This window comes from Aulonocara stuartgranti, assembly GCF_965226115.1.
Source record: "Aulonocara stuartgranti genome assembly, chromosome: 17".
NCBI lineage: Eukaryota > Metazoa > Chordata > Actinopteri > Cichliformes > Cichlidae > Aulonocara > Aulonocara stuartgranti.
Genome location: NC_138953.1, coordinates 645981 through 665057, shown reverse-complemented (window position 1 = coordinate 665057; position 19077 = coordinate 645981). Strand labels below are relative to the sequence as shown.

At 41.0% G+C, this 19077-nt stretch overlaps 1 protein-coding gene across 2 annotated transcripts; it reads right to left on the bottom strand.

Moving 5' to 3' along the window:
* Positions 1–3351: 3351 nt before the first annotated feature.
* On the bottom strand, positions 3352–18495 carry LOC309692626 (chloride anion exchanger-like). 2 transcript variants are annotated; one of them, XM_082511298.1, is made up of 20 exons: positions 18334–18495; positions 16407–16546; positions 15807–15917; positions 15563–15723; positions 13972–14136; positions 13747–13899; positions 13372–13454; positions 12367–12514; positions 12171–12284; positions 11503–11580; positions 11332–11427; positions 11118–11224; positions 10803–10872; positions 9230–9322; positions 8951–9046; positions 5439–5666; positions 5314–5368; positions 5047–5192; positions 4793–4852; positions 3352–3846 (listed from the first exon to the last, which is right to left on the bottom strand). In XM_082511298.1, exons 1-20 carry the CDS (start codon positions 18465–18467, stop codon positions 3820–3822), a joined length of 2265 nt encoding a protein of 754 aa, XP_082367424.1. In that variant the 5' UTR covers positions 18468–18495; the 3' UTR covers positions 3352–3819. The 2 variants fall into 2 exon arrangements, with proteins under 2 accessions (XP_082367424.1, XP_082367423.1); XM_082511297.1 differs by lacking the exon at positions 3352–3846 and having other exon boundaries at positions 4527–4852.
* Between the last annotated feature and the right edge of the window lie 582 nt (positions 18496–19077).

Below are 19077 nucleotides of genomic sequence, written 5' to 3'. Positions count from 1 at the left end.
AATGTAGTTAGAGAGGAAGATTAACACTTACCGAATGATATGCGGATAAGGAAAGAGACGCAAGTTGCTGTTGAAATCGGCCGCTCCCTATGCGAACTCGCAAGCAGTCTGAGCGGCGCCAGTTGTTGATACGTCTGAAGTCAGATGTCTTCTGGGGGTTCGAAGATAGTCTTAACCTCAGCGGGAGATCGTAAAATCAGACCTGGAGCGGATTGGCTAACCGGGGTGCGAAGGGAGCGGTGCAAGGGTTATGTGATTGGCAGCGGGGCGCAGTGAGGCGGAGTTGGTCTAAGGGGGGAATTTTCAAACGAGGTAAGCAGCGCATTAGGGAGCAGAGCGGGGAGCGAACAAGCAGGAAAAAATTGTGCTCTGCAAGAAGTTGTGGATCGGAGATTAAGAGCGAGGTAGAACTTAGAGTGTGCGTTGAATTTTAGAGCTTGCTAGTAAGAGGGAAGTTTTTGAAGGAAAAAAGAATAAGGATTTTCCCTGTTATCGAATATAAGGTTTTTGGGAATAGAGGGGTAGCTAACAAGTTATTCTAGGGGTTTTGGAGAAATCGCGGAGAAATTTTTAAAAGGAGTTTTGGCTTTGTTTGGCTGAGCATGAAGGGAGCCGCGGGGCGCTGAATTTGAGAAAAAAGACTAAGGATTTTTTCAGGATTTCCCCTGTTATCGAATATAAGGTTTTGGGAATAGAGGGGGTACCCTAACAAGTTATTGTAGGGTTTTGGAGAAATCGCGGAGGGTTTTTTAAGGAGTTTTCCCTGCTTATGTATCTAAGGAGGGTTAGGGGATCGCGAGTATGAGTTTTATTCTAAATCTACAAATGCATATAAATCGAAATAAAGTTTTCCCCCAAGGCATGCAGCATGTGTTTGTGGCCATACTGAACGTTACAAAAGCACAAGTTTAACTAAACAATTTTAATATGGTTTAATACATTTTTAAACACATGAGCACGGAGCCCGAGAGAGCACGGTCCGGAGACACGGGCGCGCCCCCGCGCGCCCAGACACACAGCCTCGGGCGCGCGCGGGCGCGCGCACACACTGACCCACCACCAGATGGCGTTTTTTGAGCATAAAAAAATAAATAAATTTTTTAATTGCTTAAAGAAATAAAAGAATGCTATTTTGATATATAAGAAACTTTCTAAATAATCAATTATATTTTTATGAATATCATATTTTTATGAATATCATATTTTTATGAATATCATATTTTTATTACTTAATTACTTCCTACTTCCGGAGCTCATGAATAATTTAATTACTTCCGGACTTCCGGAGCTCATGAATAATTAATGAGCTCCGGAAGTAACCTGTCACTTTTTTTGACGAAAGGGGTATAATATCACTCTCTTCTATTAAAAAAGTCCCCATGAGGAATGTCACAGAGGAGGCCACTGGGACTCTTTTGTGGTCATCACTAAGACCCTCAGGATCTGTGACCAGGCCCATCGCCACAGCCATCAGGCTCAAGACAGGAAGAAACCTGCAGAGAGTGGGTGGAAAGAAACTGTTAAGCTATATAACATTCAATCTTATCTCTGCTTGTGAAAATGATAAGATCCACATACCTACACTGATATGTCTTCATGCACCCAGAAAGCGGTACGTTAGCATAGGGGGAAAAGCTGTGTAGAGGTCATTCAATTCAATTCAATTCAATTTTATTTATATAGCGCCAAATCACAACAAAAATCGCCTCAAGGCGCTTCATAGGTTGGAGGAAGCTCTGCCAGCTGAGCGAAGGCACGTCCTAAATAAGGACGCAGGTTTCAGAATGAGATTATGAAAAACACACTGCACTAGTGAAGTGCTAAGTTTAATTTAGATATGAATGCTGTGTGTAAGTTAGCCAGAACTTGCTAATGTGAGCCAAACTTTAAGACTGCCATGTTAGCCTATTAGCATGCTAGCATCTGCTCAGAGGTTAGACTATAGCTGAGAGGCATGTGTAGGTTTCTCCTACATCTGTCTCATTGTCCATACATTGTTTAGTAGATGCTTATGTCATCCTTTATCAAAGTAAGTTCTATTATGCTGACGCACATTTTCTTGTTGCTTGTTGTTATGACTCTTATGTATGATCAATAACTTTAAAAAGTCTTATCTAGTGCCAGATTACAACAGGACAATTAGAGATTTTATTTGATGTGGCAAGAAGCCATTCCAGGATTTTCTGGTTAAACTGTGAAAAGACCGGCGAGGTGAAGGTCAGCGAGTCGGTCTGTATTATCTTTTATGAGTCATCATTATTATCATTATCATTTTTTATGATTGACAACACTTTCCATTATGTTGAGTAAAAACAAGATTCATACCTTTTTACAATACCTCAGTGCGTCTGTGTCACAGAGACTCCCAGGTGCTCCCCTGTCAACTCAGCTTAACACTCTGTTATACTACACGACTTTAATGTCATCTGATATTAGCTGTGCTGATTTGTCTCAATGTGGGAAGGTATTTTAATTGTTTTTTGTTTGATTTGTTGAACATTTTTCTCATGGGTTATTCCATCTCAAATCAGCCAGTTCGTACAACAATTACTGCTTGACTGTCAATAGTTTGCATAAAAGTTTTATGGTGCAAAATTTCAACATTTATAACTGCCATGAAATTTTAGTTTTATATATCAAATACTTAAAACTGATATTTTTATTGGTCTTTTTTGCCATCAGAATCTTTAATTTGGGACAAATGCATTCGAAATGTCAAACAACGGAATAATTAAAATATTTTGAGCATACATAAATTATAATCAGATTGAAAACGGCGGCTATGATTTCATTACATAATACTGTAAAATAAATAATGTAAAAGAACCTTTGATGTGAGACTCAAAGTCACAAAATGAAAAACAAAACAGATTCTTCAAACAACCTTTGTCTGCTGTATCTAATCTGAGATCAGTCTCATCACTCTGTTGGTTTTATCTTTGTTCAAATCAATCATTAACACAAACAGATTTTTATTCACCTGCAGTTATTGCAGGATGACAGGCACGAGGATTTCTCACATGTTTGCTCATTCAGCGACACACCCATACAAACCTTTGCTGCATGTGCTGAAATTCACTTTTCACAGTTATTCTAGAAACGATGAATGAGAGAAATATTTCTTACATTTCCTATTTTAGAACTCAATTTAACATCAACAACGTGAAACAGCTAAAAGGACCAACGTGAACCTTTGATAGTCCTTAGAGGATAAAGTATAGAAATAATTGGAGACAATATATATAAATAATTGAATTTTCTGTGATGTGTTTTGTTACAATATGAAGAATTTACAGCTAAATTATAGAGTTTGTTTATTGAGGCAAAGTATGCAGTAGTCATGGTAACAAAAGTAGCATGTTGTCCAGAGCAATACTGTGGCTTTAATCATTTCTGGATAACAGTAAAGCTAACAGTAACAGTTAAGATACTTATAACCATGCCCACTGCACTTTTAATGCATGTTATCTTTTGATGTTAACATGTAACAAAGTTAATGGATTAAAAAAGGCAACAAACAGCATTATTTAGAGAGTAAAAAATTTATTCCAGCATTTCAGTCAGTTTTAACTCTTGAAAGTAATGTTACCATTGCAAAGACATTCATCCTCACCATCATGAAAATGAAAATAAACATGTCAAATAAATTATACAGTAATTGTCTACAAATCTATATGATGTATACGATAAAAAAGCAATAGAATCAATGCAGTTTCATGCATTGCATTAAAAGCCACACACACACACACACACACACACACACGGTTGATAGGTTCATCTTCCTCGTCTTTGGTCGTCCTCATCATCGTCACTCTGAAGTTATAACTTTGTTTGTGTGGGTGAAGCCTGTGGGAGAAGAAGGAGCTGACGTTCAGTCACGTTCAGTCAATCTCATCTGTCATCAAAGCGACTTCCTGTCACAGTCCTGGGCCATTGTGACCCAGTGTTTTGAGTTTATTTTTATGTTTAAGTCCTTTAATTTTTCGAAGTTTATTTCTATCATTAGGTTGTCATTCTAGTTCTTTGTTATTAGATTCCCTTTGTGTCTTCACCCCTCTGTTATGTCTCCCTTGCCCGTCATGTGTTTCGTGTCTGCATGTCTTGTGTTGTCAAGTTCATGTTGTCATCTCTGTGTCTCATTATGTTTCCTGTTTTATTTTGGAGAGGTCTTGTGTTCCTGTGTTCATTGTGTTTAGTTTTTCTCTTCCACTGTGACGTCATTATGTTCATTGGTGTCAGCTGTTTCCCCATGTGTTTCCACTGACAGATCACATGACCGTTGTCCTCCATGATTTTTCTTCTTTATCTTGCAGCATCAAATTGAGGACCCCTATTATTTCGGGCTGTGTATTAGTTTTGGGGCGTACTTAGTTTTTCACAGTAGTTGTATAGTCCTGTGGAAACTTTCTTTTTCATGGGACTGCATGTGTTAGAAAGCTTATCAGTTATTAAATCAAAGACTTGTCTTGGTCATCAGGCTGCTGAAATGAGTTTTTATATATATATTTTTTAAATGACCAAGTTTAACTCATTCACTGCCATTGACGTCTATAGCCGTCAATTGCAGTGAATGAGTCAATGGGTTTAACTCATTCACTGCCAATGGCTGGCAGTGAATGAGTTAAAGAAATAATAAAATTCTGTGGGGGTTTTTTCGTTTCAGAAGTTGGAAATAAATCATCGGATTTTATTTTTCTGCTTTTGGCTTCTGTATTGTAACCAGTAAAATAGATGAAAGTTATTTCTCAAAAACCACAAACACTGAAAAGCACAGTTTGAGACTGATACCTACATTTCTGTCTCTGCTCCTCAAATTGCCGGGCAGATGATGAATAGTGACTCCTGTCATTATCTGTAAAACAACATAAAGAACGTCAGATTCAATTTAGTTTCTTTTTTAAAATGTATTTATGGTCACAGCACAGTCGCCTCAAGGTGCTTTATGCTGTAAAAACCCTACATGTGTGTAATAGTATTGTGTACATATATTTCCAACAGTAAGATGTCAAATACTCCCTGAATATTGTGTTTGTTGCTCTTCTTTACCTTCTCATAATCAGACTTTTTTGGAATAGGCTCCGGATGTTTCTCCAGGATGTGCAGCATGGCGTCATGCAGTGTCAGGTAGAACATTGAAGACTGAACTTCATCATCAAAGAAGCTACAATCATGGAGTTTCTCCAGGATGTAAGCTGCAGCAGAAGGTCCAAATATGGTAGACAAACATACAGCTGAGTATGTGGCAGGTGTTTAGGTTAGCATGGTAGGCTAACATGATTACTAAACTAATACAGACAATACGCTAGTACTTACGGTCACAGGCCACAATGTAGACCTCAACCTCAACTCGGATCAGCTCTTTCAGCAGCTGCAAAGAGAAATGAATTAAACAGAGCCAGAGCGAAACATCTGCTACTGCTGCATGAATACAAACGCACTGCTCTGAGTCCCTTCAGTCCAGAGATGTCTAAGAAGGAGACGGCGGCAAAGTCCAGGACCAGGCTGTGAATCTCAACTCTGGGAACCGCAATGTTGGCCGGAAGCTCGGCGTTCCAGTCGATCCGGGCAGGAAAGTCTTTGAAGTCAGTCGGTTGGTCCAGCTCTTCCATGTTGCTCTCGTCCTCTGATTCATTTATGGGTCCACACGAGGTATTCAGGAGGCCGATCTGTAACAGCGAAATATGTTTTCTATGTCAGACTTCACCACACGGGAACACATTCCAGATGATGAATCCATAATGAGCCTTTCTGCTCTCGCACAAGACTCTCATGTTGTGACTGATCGAGCGAAGTTGTAGACGCGCTTTAAACCAGAGACAAACTCACACATTACAAAGCCGTATAAATATTAAACACGCTGTGTCCACTGGGCTGTTTCGTTTGTTAATGCTGTTTGTCGAGTTTTCGTTAACAATTTTTGTCGTCGTTTTATCTTTCGTTCGCACTCCTACGTATAGTGTGTAGCAAGAGCATGTGCTGCTGTCAGCTCCTCCTCCTATGCTCCTTCCAACCACACGATTGGTTCAGTATAATTGTTGTTGCCTTTCATGTTGTCCGTCGAAACATGGATGCAATGAGCTTACTGACTTTATATTGAACATATTTTATATCACAGTCGAGGAACGTTTTTGCACAATATTCATTTTTATTGTTTTATCACCAGGCTCTACCTCGTATCATATTCATGCAATCGCTCATGTCTCAGATAAGTGATGCTGGACCTTGTACTGTTTGTTGTACAAATGACACTGTCATTTTTCTCCACCAATTTTATATCATACCACTGCCAATACAACAGTCCTTTAATACCTCAGTGTGTGAAGAGGACTCTCCATTTACATGCACAAACTGGAGTCTATTAGATAGATATGATACAAACCACTGCAGCACAGTACCTGTAATACCTACAGCATGTTCTAATCGCTCTAATAGGATATTATGGTCGACAGTATCGAACGCTGCACTGAGGTCTAGCAGGACAAGCACAGAGATGAGTCCACTGTCAGAGGCCATAAGAAGATCATTTGTAACCTTCACTAAAGCTTTTTCTGTGCTGTGATGAGCTCTGAAACCTGACTGAAACTCTTCAAATAAACCTCTGCAGATGATCTGTTAGCTGTTTGACAACTACTCTTTCAAGGATGTTTGATATAAAGGAAGGTTGGAGATTGGCCTATAATTAGCTAAGACTGCTGGGTCTAGAGATGCTTTTTGAGTAAAGGTTTAACTACAGCCAGCTTGAAGGCCTGTGGTACATAGCCGATCATTAGAGATAGGTTGATCATATTTAAGATCGAAGAATTAATTAATGGCAGGACTTCTTTGAGCAGTTTTGTAGGAATGGGGTCTAAAAGACACGTTGATGGTTTGGAGGAAGTAATTATTGAAGTTAACTCAGAAAGATCAATTAGAGAAAAAGAGTCTAACTTAACATCAATGGTACTAAGAGTAGCTGTAGATAATATTACATCTGTGGGATGATTACTGGTAATTTTTTCTCTAATGATAAAAATTTTATTTGTGAAGAAGTTCATGAAGTCATTACTAGTTAATGTTAAAGGGATGGTTGGCTCAACAGAGCTCTGACTGTTTGTCAGCCTGGCTACAGTGCTGAAGAGAAACCTGGGGTTGTTCTTATTTTCTTCAATCAGTGATGAATAGTAAGATGTTCTGGCTTTGCGGAGGGCTTTCTTATAAAGCAGCAAACTATTTCTCCAGGCTAAATGATGATCCTCTAAATTTGTGACACGCCATTTCCTCTCCAGATTACGAGTCATCTGCTTTAGGCTACGTGTTTGGGAATTATACCACGGAGTCAGGTAGATGATAACAAGTAAGACTGGTTTCTGAGTTTTACAGCTGGGGTGGACGAGGCTAAGTATCAGGCTTTCAAATGAATTAAAAGTCTGTCTGGGTCTTTGGTTGATTAATAGGCTGGTGTGAAAAATTGCTGCCACACCTCCCCCTCGGCCTGTGCTTCGAGGTTTCTGGTAGTTAGAATGACTCGGGGGTGTTGATTCATTTAAACTAACATAATCATCCTGCTGCAACCAGGTTTCTGTAAGGCAGAGTAAACGATTTGTTGATCAATTATTAAGTCATGTACTAACAGAGACTTGGAGGAGAGAGACATAATATTTAATAATCCACATTTCACTGTTTTACTCTGTGGTTCAGATGTGGATGCTGTATTGTAGGGCTGGGTATCGTCACTGATTTCTAGAATCGATTTGATTACGATTAGATTTGAATCGGGGAAATTTTTGCCTCAGACAGTCAGAAATATTATAATTCTGATCACTTATCAGTACATATATCTATATTTTTATATCTATTAAAGAAACCTGACACTTGTGAGACTTTATCAAAGGTGTGAGCATCACAGCAGGTGCCTTTGTGTCAAAGTAGCTGAAGATAAAACACAGAAAAATGTGACGGTGATTTTCCTGGTCTGGGTTTTTATAGCAGATGACCTTAAAAATATTGTGCAGTCAAAAACGAAGTGAAGCAGAGCAAAGTTACTGAGCTTTGATTAGAGACACAGCATTTTGCAATTTTGCATAATTTCAAAAAGTTTAAATTTGTTCAGTATTGAACAGCAGAAATGAGGCTTTCTTGTCAGAAGTAAGTAAAAAAAAAAACTAAAAACAAAAACAGCGGCCGACACCGTAGACTGCTGGGTAATAAGCAGGGGTGGGTTTTGATTATTGATTTAGAGAGAGCTCTACATGAAGTGTGATTTTTATCGTGGTGGAAGCAAAACAGCAAAAGTCAGAGGAAATTCGTGACAATGTTCATGTGAAGCGAAATGTGAAGCTAGTTTGGATCGTCTTTGGCTGCTGGTTCGCTCAATATTGTTTGGAAAGAGCTCAAACCTGCAGCTTCAGAATCAGCGCAAAAAGGACGTAAACACAAAGCGCCCACTGACGCTTCAGAATCAGCGAGCTGTCGGCTTTCAGCCCCGACCGTGTCCGTGCCGTCGGGTGAGCTCGCTGATTCGGATGCGTTGGCTCCGCACTTTGTGTTTACGTCTTTGTGCAGAATCCGTGTTCCTGCTCTAAATCGTTTTGTTGCTGGTTTTTAGTTTGTTTTTTGTCTGTTTGGAAGCTGACACAGTCTCTATGGAGATGGATTTTTGGGGGGGTAGCAGGAGGAGAGAAGCTGCAGAGAGGCGTGTAAGACTGCAACTCTGCTTCCTGGTCCCAACTCTGGATAGTCATATTTTGGGGGGTTTAATAAATGTGTCTATATTTCTAGAAATGAGAGCTGCTGTTTTCTGTACATTTCTAAACATGCAGATTTACAGTGTTTACCTAAATTGAGTTGAAAGAGATGAGCAAGAAGCAAATGTTAATATTAAAAATGAGTAAATGAGGCTTCGTTGCCTTGTTAATGTGTCGACACAGGCAACATTTGTGCCGTTACTATCAAACCAAGCTCAGATACTCACAGATGTCCACTGCAACTTGCCCTTCTTCAGAAGTTTCCGTATCATCCTCACTGCTTTATTTCTCTTTCTCAACACCCGTAATGGGTTAAAGCCGACCTGGGAAGACATACAGTAAGTGTGTCATTTATCACAAGTAATCATAGGAGATAGTATCAGAGATGAGATTTTACTCCATCTATTTTATTGTCCTGTGAAGAATATGATGCTTTTTAAAAACTAAATTATCCAAACTGATGCTTTTATTCTTTAACAGCTCCATTAAAGGCAGATGTGACTTACAGCTTCCACCAGCTTGTTCCTGAAGAACTCAATGTTGGCAAAGAAGATTGGAGATGGGATCCTGAAGATCTTCACTCCTTCTGGCTCGTATATCTGCAAAGAGTTTTAAAGTACTGCAAAATCAAAATCAATGACTAGTTGTTCAAATCTCAATTTGAAAATCAGCTGGTAAACTGTCAGGTACATTTAGTATCAAAGCATCCACAAAAAGACCTTGCTTCTGCATTATTGGAGGACATAAATATCCAAACTTGGAAATACTCAAGAGCAAGAGCAGATGAAGGGGGACTTCATGGATTTTTCGATCGGGGCGCTCTGCACTCGGTCAGGTGGGTCCCAGCATCTTTGAGTTTATTTGGTGAGGTTGCTTTCCTATGTTAAACTCATGTTAAACTCATGTGTCATTTTAAAGTTAAGGGTGTAGTTGACTTATTTTGTATTACTTGTGAGATGTGTTAAGTTCTAGTATGATTATTAGTTTCTCTTGGTTGAGTTTTTAGTCAGGTTTGTGTTTCCTTTATGGGTCATTACTGTCTATGTAGGTTCTCCTGGTGCTCCGTGTTGTCAGGTGTACGTCCTTTCCTTGTTCCTGTTTTATTTAGTCTTGTGTTCCATGTTCAGTGTGTTTAGTTTAGTCTTCCTGTGGCGTTCAGCTGTGTTTCCAGGTGTTTCTACTTCCCTCATTACCCTTCTGTGTATTTAAGTCCTCTGTCTCTCTGTGTTCATTGTCGGGTCGTCTGTTTATCTCGTCAGGTCAGGTGTTTCATTGAGTTTAGTTTTGCTTTGCCTTGTTTTCTGTTTTGGCTATCAGCCTCAATAAAAGCCTCGCCTTTTGTTACAGCTCGTTCTCTCTCCCGTGCCTGCTTTTGGCTCCACACCGCAAACACGCCGGCCTGCCTGGCCCTGACACACTCTGAGGGAATGTAACTGCAATGTCTCCTAGCAGGCTGGCTATGAGATAATAAGGCATAAGCACTTCCTGTGAAAAGTTTGTTGTTTTTTAGTTGTAATTAGTAATACCGCTGCTTTTGTATTGGTCATTTTCAAGACAGTCAAGTGCTTAGTTATTACGTATCCTTTACGTTATATTTAAAAACAACACTCATTCACAGATACAGTGTAAATGAGGGTAAAGTCTCTCTCAGCACCTTTAATCGCCACTGCTTTCTCTGACTCTTATAGATCTTGAAATCACATGAAACTTGCTGAGTATGTACATTTTGTAAGTGAGCTGATTGCTCTACGTGCATCATAGCCTCTAATAAAAGCCTTTGCACATTACAAATGTGCATTTGTCCTTTACATAAACATTCATTCAGAGTAAGGAAGGACTCACTGTGTTCATCATAAAATCATGACCCTCTGTATTTTATTCTTTAATAGCCTACTTAAAAGACTTGGTCACAGGTTTTCACCTCTAGTTTGATCATTATTTTAATTTGTATAATTACAAAACCATACATTTTGTTGTGGCCTGTAGAACTAATCCAAATGCCTGAGATAATATCCCAACAGCTGTGTAAATATTTGAAAGGTAAACTGAAGCCACCTGAGGGGCCACACGCTAACTCACGCTGATGTAGTCCTTTCGGTCTTTGTAGATATCGGTGCCCCTGATGTTGGCCAGCAGACTGCAGCGAGGACTGAAGCAAACAAGCAAACATGACATGCTAACACGCTCACAATGATGATGATACAACGATGACAGGTTTGATGTAAACTACTGTATCATTTACAAGAATCAGCGTCACGTGTTTGTACTCGCTGTCGGGGTCATTTATCTAACAGCTGACAGAAGAAAAGCCATCACTTTGAACCTCGTGACAATAGCGTGATGAAAGAACAACAGTAATCAGTTACATGATCACATTGTACACCAAATACTCACAACTGAGTCCTGAGGATGACACTGATCAGCTCCACACCGAGGCCGACAGCCAGTCCCAGATCCAGCCCCAGCAAGAAGGCACCGATGCAGCTAGCCAGCCACACCACCTTGTTGTGGTAAGAAACATGTTGTTTACTAACAAGGAGGCCACGTGTCCTTTCTTACAACATATAAACATGGTCTTTAAGAGTACTGAAAGTTTGTGAGGTCTTACACAGTCGGCTTTGTCCCTCCTCCACAGATATGGGATCTCTCTGAACTGCATCAGACTGCCCTTCAGGTTGACGATGATCACGGCGCCCAGCACGGACTGTTAAAGCAGAGGGCCAGAGATCGGCTTTCAGAGTATAGACAGCATGTCAGAGGCACAGGGAGGGGTACATACCTTTGGTAGGGGCTCCAGTAGGAATCCAATAGCCAATGTGACGATCATCACTATGACAGCTGACAGTAAACCAGCTACCTGGAAACAACAGAAGAGGCAGAGGATTGAAAAACCAACATGATGGAAATCAGATTCTGTTTGTGCTGATTTAAAAAGGACTTTATCAGATCAGTTGATTGATACACTTTCTCCTCTAAACACTAGAGGTCACTGTTGGCTGGCCTTTCTATTGGTCACTCGCTGTGAATTTAATGCATTTGTGCGACTGTATGTCAGAGCGACGAGCCGCAGTGTCACAGGAACTGCTGTCAATTCATTTGCAGTTAATCACAGAGTCTCTATGAACGTGTATAAACAGAAGAGAATGACAGATTCTGTGACCTGATCTCATGCAGTTGGTCATATTTAAATGTTTTCCAGGGATTCAACAAATGAATTGTAGTGAAAAAGCAAAGATTTCATTATAAAGATTTTCATTGTAAAGATACTTCAAACGTTTGTGTCACGAAACTGGACTTCAGTTTCAATATTATTCAATACAGCTTTATTTATACAGCACCAAATCACAACAACAGTCACCTCACGGTGCTTTGTACTGTAAGGTCGACCCTACAATAATACAGAAAACCCTGCCTGACATGGACAGATCCGGGATCAGCTTAGTTTACCTGAGTTTTCCCTCCTGTGCTCTCCTGAACTGCACTCCTAGAAAGAGCTGTACTCGCTGCAAAAGACCTGAAGGAAGCTCCAAAGATGTTGCTGACTCCAAAGGCTATCAGCTCCTGTAGCCGGGTCACAGAGATAAGAAATCACACTGACGTCCTGACGCGACGTTAACCTACATGTGGCTGAGTTGTTACCCACCTGGTTTCCATCTATGGTGTAATCGTGTTTTATAGAATAAACCTTGGCCACAGAGAAGGCCACAGCAAAACCCACGATGGCTATAGGAAACGCTTCCACTGCCGTTTCTTGGAAGATCTGCGGGTTTGGGGCGACTGGCGCCTCGTACCTGAAACGGTACAAGTCTGTCAGATCATTGTGCCTCTAAACATGGACACGCTCAGGTGGATCAGCCACAAGTGATAAGAGGAACAATTCAGAGCCAGAACCCTTAGCTAAAGCGTAACATTATGTTACTGTTTCAAAATACAGGCTGATGGTTCTGGGTCACTGTGACCCAGCATTTTGACCTTCTTGTATTCTGGTAATATTTTGTATTATGGCTGATGTTCAGGGTCATTCATGGTCGTAGTTATTCTGAGTGTTCTTGTTTAGTTCTCGGACTATTCGGTTCCCCTTGTGTCTTTGTCCTCTGTGTCTCTCTCTCGTGTTCATGTCTGACTTGTCTCGGCTGTGTTCACTGTGTGTTTTCTCTTCTCTGGACGTTGTGCTGTGTGTTTAAGCCTGTTTAGTTCCATTACAAGTTTAGTTATTTTTGTATTTTCTGATGTTCAGCAATAAAGCTACCTGTTGAGTTTCTGTCTCGCCTCCACGAGTCTGCGTTTGGGTCCTCAAATCAAAAACATATTTAACTTTGGCCAAAGCAGAAAGAGACATAACACGTGTAAAGTTTGCATGTTGCATTTTAGAACTATGATGTTGTGGAAGTGGTTTGACCTCTCTTTGACTGCCTTTCTGATTTCACACTTTTACAGGCTCCAAAACAAACTGTTAGCTTTTAGCTATTATCACCTTATAAACGTCTTATGTACTTGTGAGTTATGCACAGTGTCAGGATATTAAAACCACAGTATAATATTACAGGGGAAGTTTGTCATTGATAACTCCTGCTGCTGATGTTCTGACTCTTTTCCAGCAAAGATAAAACAATCGACAGGTTTCACTGTGAGCTTGATGTATTCTTACCCTTTTGGTATATAACCAACAACATCAATGCCATATCTTGTCTTAAAGTCGAATGCATATGAAACTCCACATGCAATAACAGTCTGTGAAAGAAATGACAAATGATTATTCACAGCTATTTACTCTTTTAAATACAAAAGTCAGAGAGCATTTATTAACTGCAGGTGTCAACCTGTGACCGGTATCTCTCGCTGAAATCTTTTTCCGGCCCATAAATGAACATTACTCACTTTAATGAGTGTTATTCACCTGCTGAGTGCAGTCGTTACAGTGAAGAGCCAAAACCAGCCTAATAAATATCAGTGTTGTTGTTTGTGGAACCAACAAGCCTTCAAAGAGATGCAAAAATGTCAGGAGTCGTGCAGTGTTGCTCACCATGACGACCTCTATGGGGATCGGCACAGGCAGCTTGGATTTAAATCGCTCATTTATCTCCTTTACGATGAACACCACCACCATGATCACGATGGAGATCACCACATCACACACATTGGTGGAGGTGATCTTGTTAAAGATGATCTCCAAGGTCTGAAGAATGAAACCAGCAGATGAACAACCTGTTGGATGAACAGAGCAAGCTTCAAGCTGGCCTGTACTTACATATATGAGTGACAGAGGCCCGCTGATCCCTGGAACTTCCAGCCCCAACACAAACTTGAGCTGCGACACCAGAATGTGGATCGCAGCAGCTGTGGTGAAACCTGACACAAGTGTGTCGGAAAGGTACATGACAACGAAGCCCACCTGCAGAACGCCCATCGCAAGCTGCCAGAGACAGGAGTCACAAACAGATTCAGTCATTGAGGCTGAAAAACCCAACATGATAAACAAAATAGTGTATTATTAAACTGCGAGTTACCAGAAAAAGAAAAACGGTTTTTTGAATTTCTTTTAGGAATGAAAACCCTGTGACGTCCCTCTGTGTACGACTACATCAAGGTTAACAACAGCTGTTCATCTGAATGTGCTGCTTTGATTAGCAGACAGCAGCATATATGTCATGATCTGGTTTTCACATCCGTAACATAAATAGCTAAACACAGTAAAAGTACCTCTCTGTGTGATTAGTATTACAAAAATACCCTTAAAGTACCGATAAGAGTCCACGTGGGACCAATGAATGTTTACATTGTCAACTGCAGTCCTCTCAACAGTTATAAAAGCAACTGCCAGTTTTCTGTAAATCACATAATTGATGAAGTGATCTACTAAGCATCATACTTTACATATAACTTTCCCTAAAGCACAGCTGTCAGAGCACACAGCAGGAAACAGCGAGGGAGTGCGAGCCTCTGCCTGCTCACTCTCTGGGCAGTTTGCTTTCAAGAGAATAATGCTGTATTTTTCATTTATAACTGTAGTTTGTAGTGCAGTGAAAAATCTGATTTTGTGTAGCATGACAGATCCTGTCTTTGATTACACAATTGTTGCGCAGGAGTAACATGAATAACTTGAGTTTATTACATAACTACTTTCTAACTACTGTAACTGGGCTGCTTATTGTTCCTGCCATCACTTTCTCTAAAGACTTGAAAGAAAGGCGGACGTGAAATGTAAGAGTGAGATTCTAGGTCAAATATGACATGATCATATATCCTCATTGCTCTGTGACTCTCGCTGCAGGTAATAACTGCTCTTGTATGGAGCTCATCTTATCCCACCTCAGTCCAAAGCTAACAAACCCAAACGTAGTAAGTCCATCTATGACCTCATGCTCACTGACTGGGATTTAGGTTTGTTTCACCTATTCCAAAAAAAGAGCACAGCCTTCTTGGTGCGTCCAGCTAACCTTCGCCTTAAACGGATAAATGTGAGAGTACAGTCAATATTCTCATGACTTTTAAAATGTCAAATTACTTTTCAGTCCGTCAGTGTTTTCATGCTAACACTATTATGCTACATTTGCTGCTCAATAGTATTTTTTGATGGAAAGATGGAGCGAAGTGTGCTCCTTTGAAAGCCAGAGCTCACAAATGAAGTTGTGATGAACGGCTCTCAAGGAGCCTTATTAAGAAGGACGAAACACAACATCTGTTTTCTGTCAAGGACACAAAGCTTTTTGTTGTTTCCACATCACAAACGTATGTTTGAGATCCTACAGGTTTGTGTTTGATCCTCAGAAAGCATGCTTGTTGACAAGGTGACTCAGTGTCGACTAGAGCAACTTATTGGCTGTGGCGAGCCGATTCACCTGCATGATGCCGGCAAGGAAGGTGACAGAAGAGGCCACCAGCACTCTCTGCTCGTCTCTGGTCAGGCCTTCAAACCCCGTGATGTTGAACGCCGGCCCCTCGTCTGGGACCAGCCTGGTGACCGCCGAGCCAATCATCAGACAGAGCACTGGAAACGGACCTTCGGGGAGACAGGAGGATGGCAGATATACTTACACTCTAACATTTAGAGAGCAGCTACATAGAAATGGACGATGGCCTTACCCACTGAGATGTGTCTGGAGGTGCCGAGGAAAAAGTAGATGATAACAGGGAAGAAGGCGGAGAAGAGCCCATACCAGGGTGGCAGAGAGGCCAACAAACAGTAGGCCAGCCCTGCAAGACAGAAACACCAGTTGAGTAAATCTCTGGGCTCTCAATAAGTAAGTAAAGTACACAAAGGTTAAAGAACCCGTCCTCCTAATTTCTTTTTACATCTATACTGTTACGATGTCACCTCCACTCACCTGCTGCTGAGGAGCAGCCAATTAAAAGAAAGCTGCTAAAGGTTTCAAAGGGCTGCACCAACATGCAAATTGATCTATAAATTTAATGTTTTCCTTTTTCTGAATGTTTTAGATGATATTGTGTCTCCATTAAAATGAGCAAAATCATCAAGCGATGAAATGGTTATTTCCTCATTTCCAAGCTGCTGTTAAGCACACTCACTATCGTTTAAACAGCTCAGATAAGAGCGCAGAGGTTCTCACAGCTGTCTGTTATCACAGGTTATCACAGTTAGTCAGATAGGGCCCAAGCTGCACAGTCATTATTGTTATCATTACTTCACAGAGTTCAGAGGCTGTAACTTTCTGTGATACTCACCTTGCAGCACAGCCACCAGTCCAGTGCTGACACCGGACACGATGTCACCCAGCAGCCATTCTTTGAATCGGTACGCTTTCATCCAGCCGATGACTGGGAGAAGAGACAGAGCCGTGCTCTTGGCTCGTTTCGCGTCACATCTGAAACGATAATGAACCAAAACCAGAGTAACCACTTTTTACATTTATGCTTCACAAGATTATTTAAACTGATTAAAGTGTACAAACATCGATCAGTTTAAGTCCTGCGTTTGTTTGTTCTTTTTAAAGATATGAAAAATATATTCTGCACAGCAGGAGAAACGTCTTCAATGAGCTCCACCCTGCCCAATTACGACTTTTGAATTAGTTAATATCACAGAAATACTAATAACTATATAAAGTGAACACATTATTTTTATTTAGATCTGCGCTGTCTTAAGATAAATCCATCCACATAGTTACACCCACATTATCCTGTAGAAAGCACAGGCCTGCCAGCGTTTCACCAAAACACCCGCTACATCTCATTTTTAACGTTTTAGACATCAGTGACAATCTTAATGTCAGACGAGTGCTGATCTGCGTCGCGGCTGGACTGGGACAAAAACATCGACCGTGACATATTTGGTCCGACTGGCCCGACGTGATCACCCAATAAACACATAATGTATTTCTATATAAAGGGAGAGAGAGACTGTCATGGATGCATCATGTACGGATGTAACTCTGTTTAAAACTCGTGCTGTCAACCAGAGGCTGCGAGGGCTGCGTGTTGCTGGTGCAGCAGCACCGACAGCTGACATGTCCGGTAATCTCACACATTCTGCTTTATCTATTTTTACTTAGTTTTTCTCTCTTTGCTTTTCTGCTCAACTTTCTCGCCTCTCGTGTGTGCGCACAGAGGGGAGGGCCCGGCTGCGGTAAGAGGCTCGATTAGCCAATCCGGTGTCGGTGATGAAACTGGACTAACGCTGCCTGTGCGTGTGCGTGTAGGGTCAAAATAATAAGAATCTGGATTTTTCAAAAATGTTCAGACTTGAAACTACAGTAAAATTGATATTGTGTACCTGTGTAGTCTAACGTCACGCTGAGTATCAAAGCATTAAAGCACCATTAATATAAAGATAGACAAACACAGCAAACAGCAGGATTAGGGCCACATTGAGAAAAAAGATTAGTGATCATTTCGAGTTTAAAGATGAAAATCTATTTTGAGATAAAATGGTGAAATGTGGTTGTTTCAAGACAAGCTGCCCTCCACCCTCGGCAAAATGTATACTGTAGACAGTATCACTGAGAGTGAAATCGCACGTCTCTGTTAGCACATGAACACTGTGTGGTGATGGCGCAGGAAAAAGCTCGGAAGGGAAAAACACACAAACTTGGAAGAAAACGAAACAGGTGACAGTGGACCGATGATAGCGGTGGTTACACCCTCGTGCAATAAAGAAGATGCATGTTGTAACACAAGACACGATAAGACAGCTGATCAAGTTCTTTCACAAGACATTTTGTAGATGTTAGAGGAGCTGCGAGTCTCCACATTCCCACCGTTTCCCTCAAAATACTATTTCATGTTTAATCTCAAAATGTTGACTTTAATCTAATAGAGATGAAGCGCCTTGAGGCGACTGTTGTTGCTGTGCTATACAAATACATTTGAATTGAATTCAATCTCAAAATTAAACTTAATACTTGTCTTACATAACACATAATGTTTTTGTATCAGGTAAAGTGTCTCGTCAGACCTTAATCACTATAAACGTAACCTGTGTAAACTGAGCCAAACAAGCTTGAACCTTTGTTGATGGAAATGAGAGCAGCTGCTGCTGAATCACCACAGTTCATCAAACCTTTGCAGAGTCGTCGTTTGGAACGTAGGTTTGCATCCAGTGATCACAGGAACCAAACAGAAAACACAGCAAACAGTCTGACATGTTGCTTACGTGAAATATTGCTTGATGTGGTCCAGCATAGTTTTGCGGTGCCTGTAGATCTTTTCATGGTCCTGAGCGAAGGACTCCTCCGAGTACAGCGGCCTGGTCACTACGTACTGCTGAGCTGCCGGGCGCATCATCATCTCCTTTGCTGCTTCCTCTCTGTGTGGCTCTGAGGTCCATTAATCACATCAGGTTAGCAAAAGGATCCCGTCCTTCCTTTGAACATCACTTATCAAAGCACATTAACAGAAAACAGCAAAGGTCCAGACCCCCAAATACAAGACAGAGCACATAAGGCAGGTCAGAGCGTGCGTCGTCCCAGAGGGTGAGATTGTCAGGTTGAAGAAACACCAGAGAAGTTTGGTTTGAGTGTTAGCAGTCCTCACTTCCCCACAGCTCCCTCTTTACTTTCCAACACGTACGTATATGCAGAGCAGCTCGTCCTACATACCTGAGAGCGTCCCAGTCTGTGTCGAAGCTTCCGCCATCTCTTCCTCCTGCTCCAGATCCTGGAAATCAACTGGGGTCTCAGACGCTCGTGCCACCAATAAATACCATCTCTCCCACTTATCACAACTGTAATTATTAACAGCAGTGACGATGATGTCATTCTTTCAAGTAGGATTACAAATGCTGGATGTCTGACGTACCCTTGACCTTTGTTCTCACTGATAACCTGCAACTTTTAGTAGCTCGAGGATGTGGACAGCACAAACAGGATAGGATAAATCTCAAGTAGCATGTTAGGAG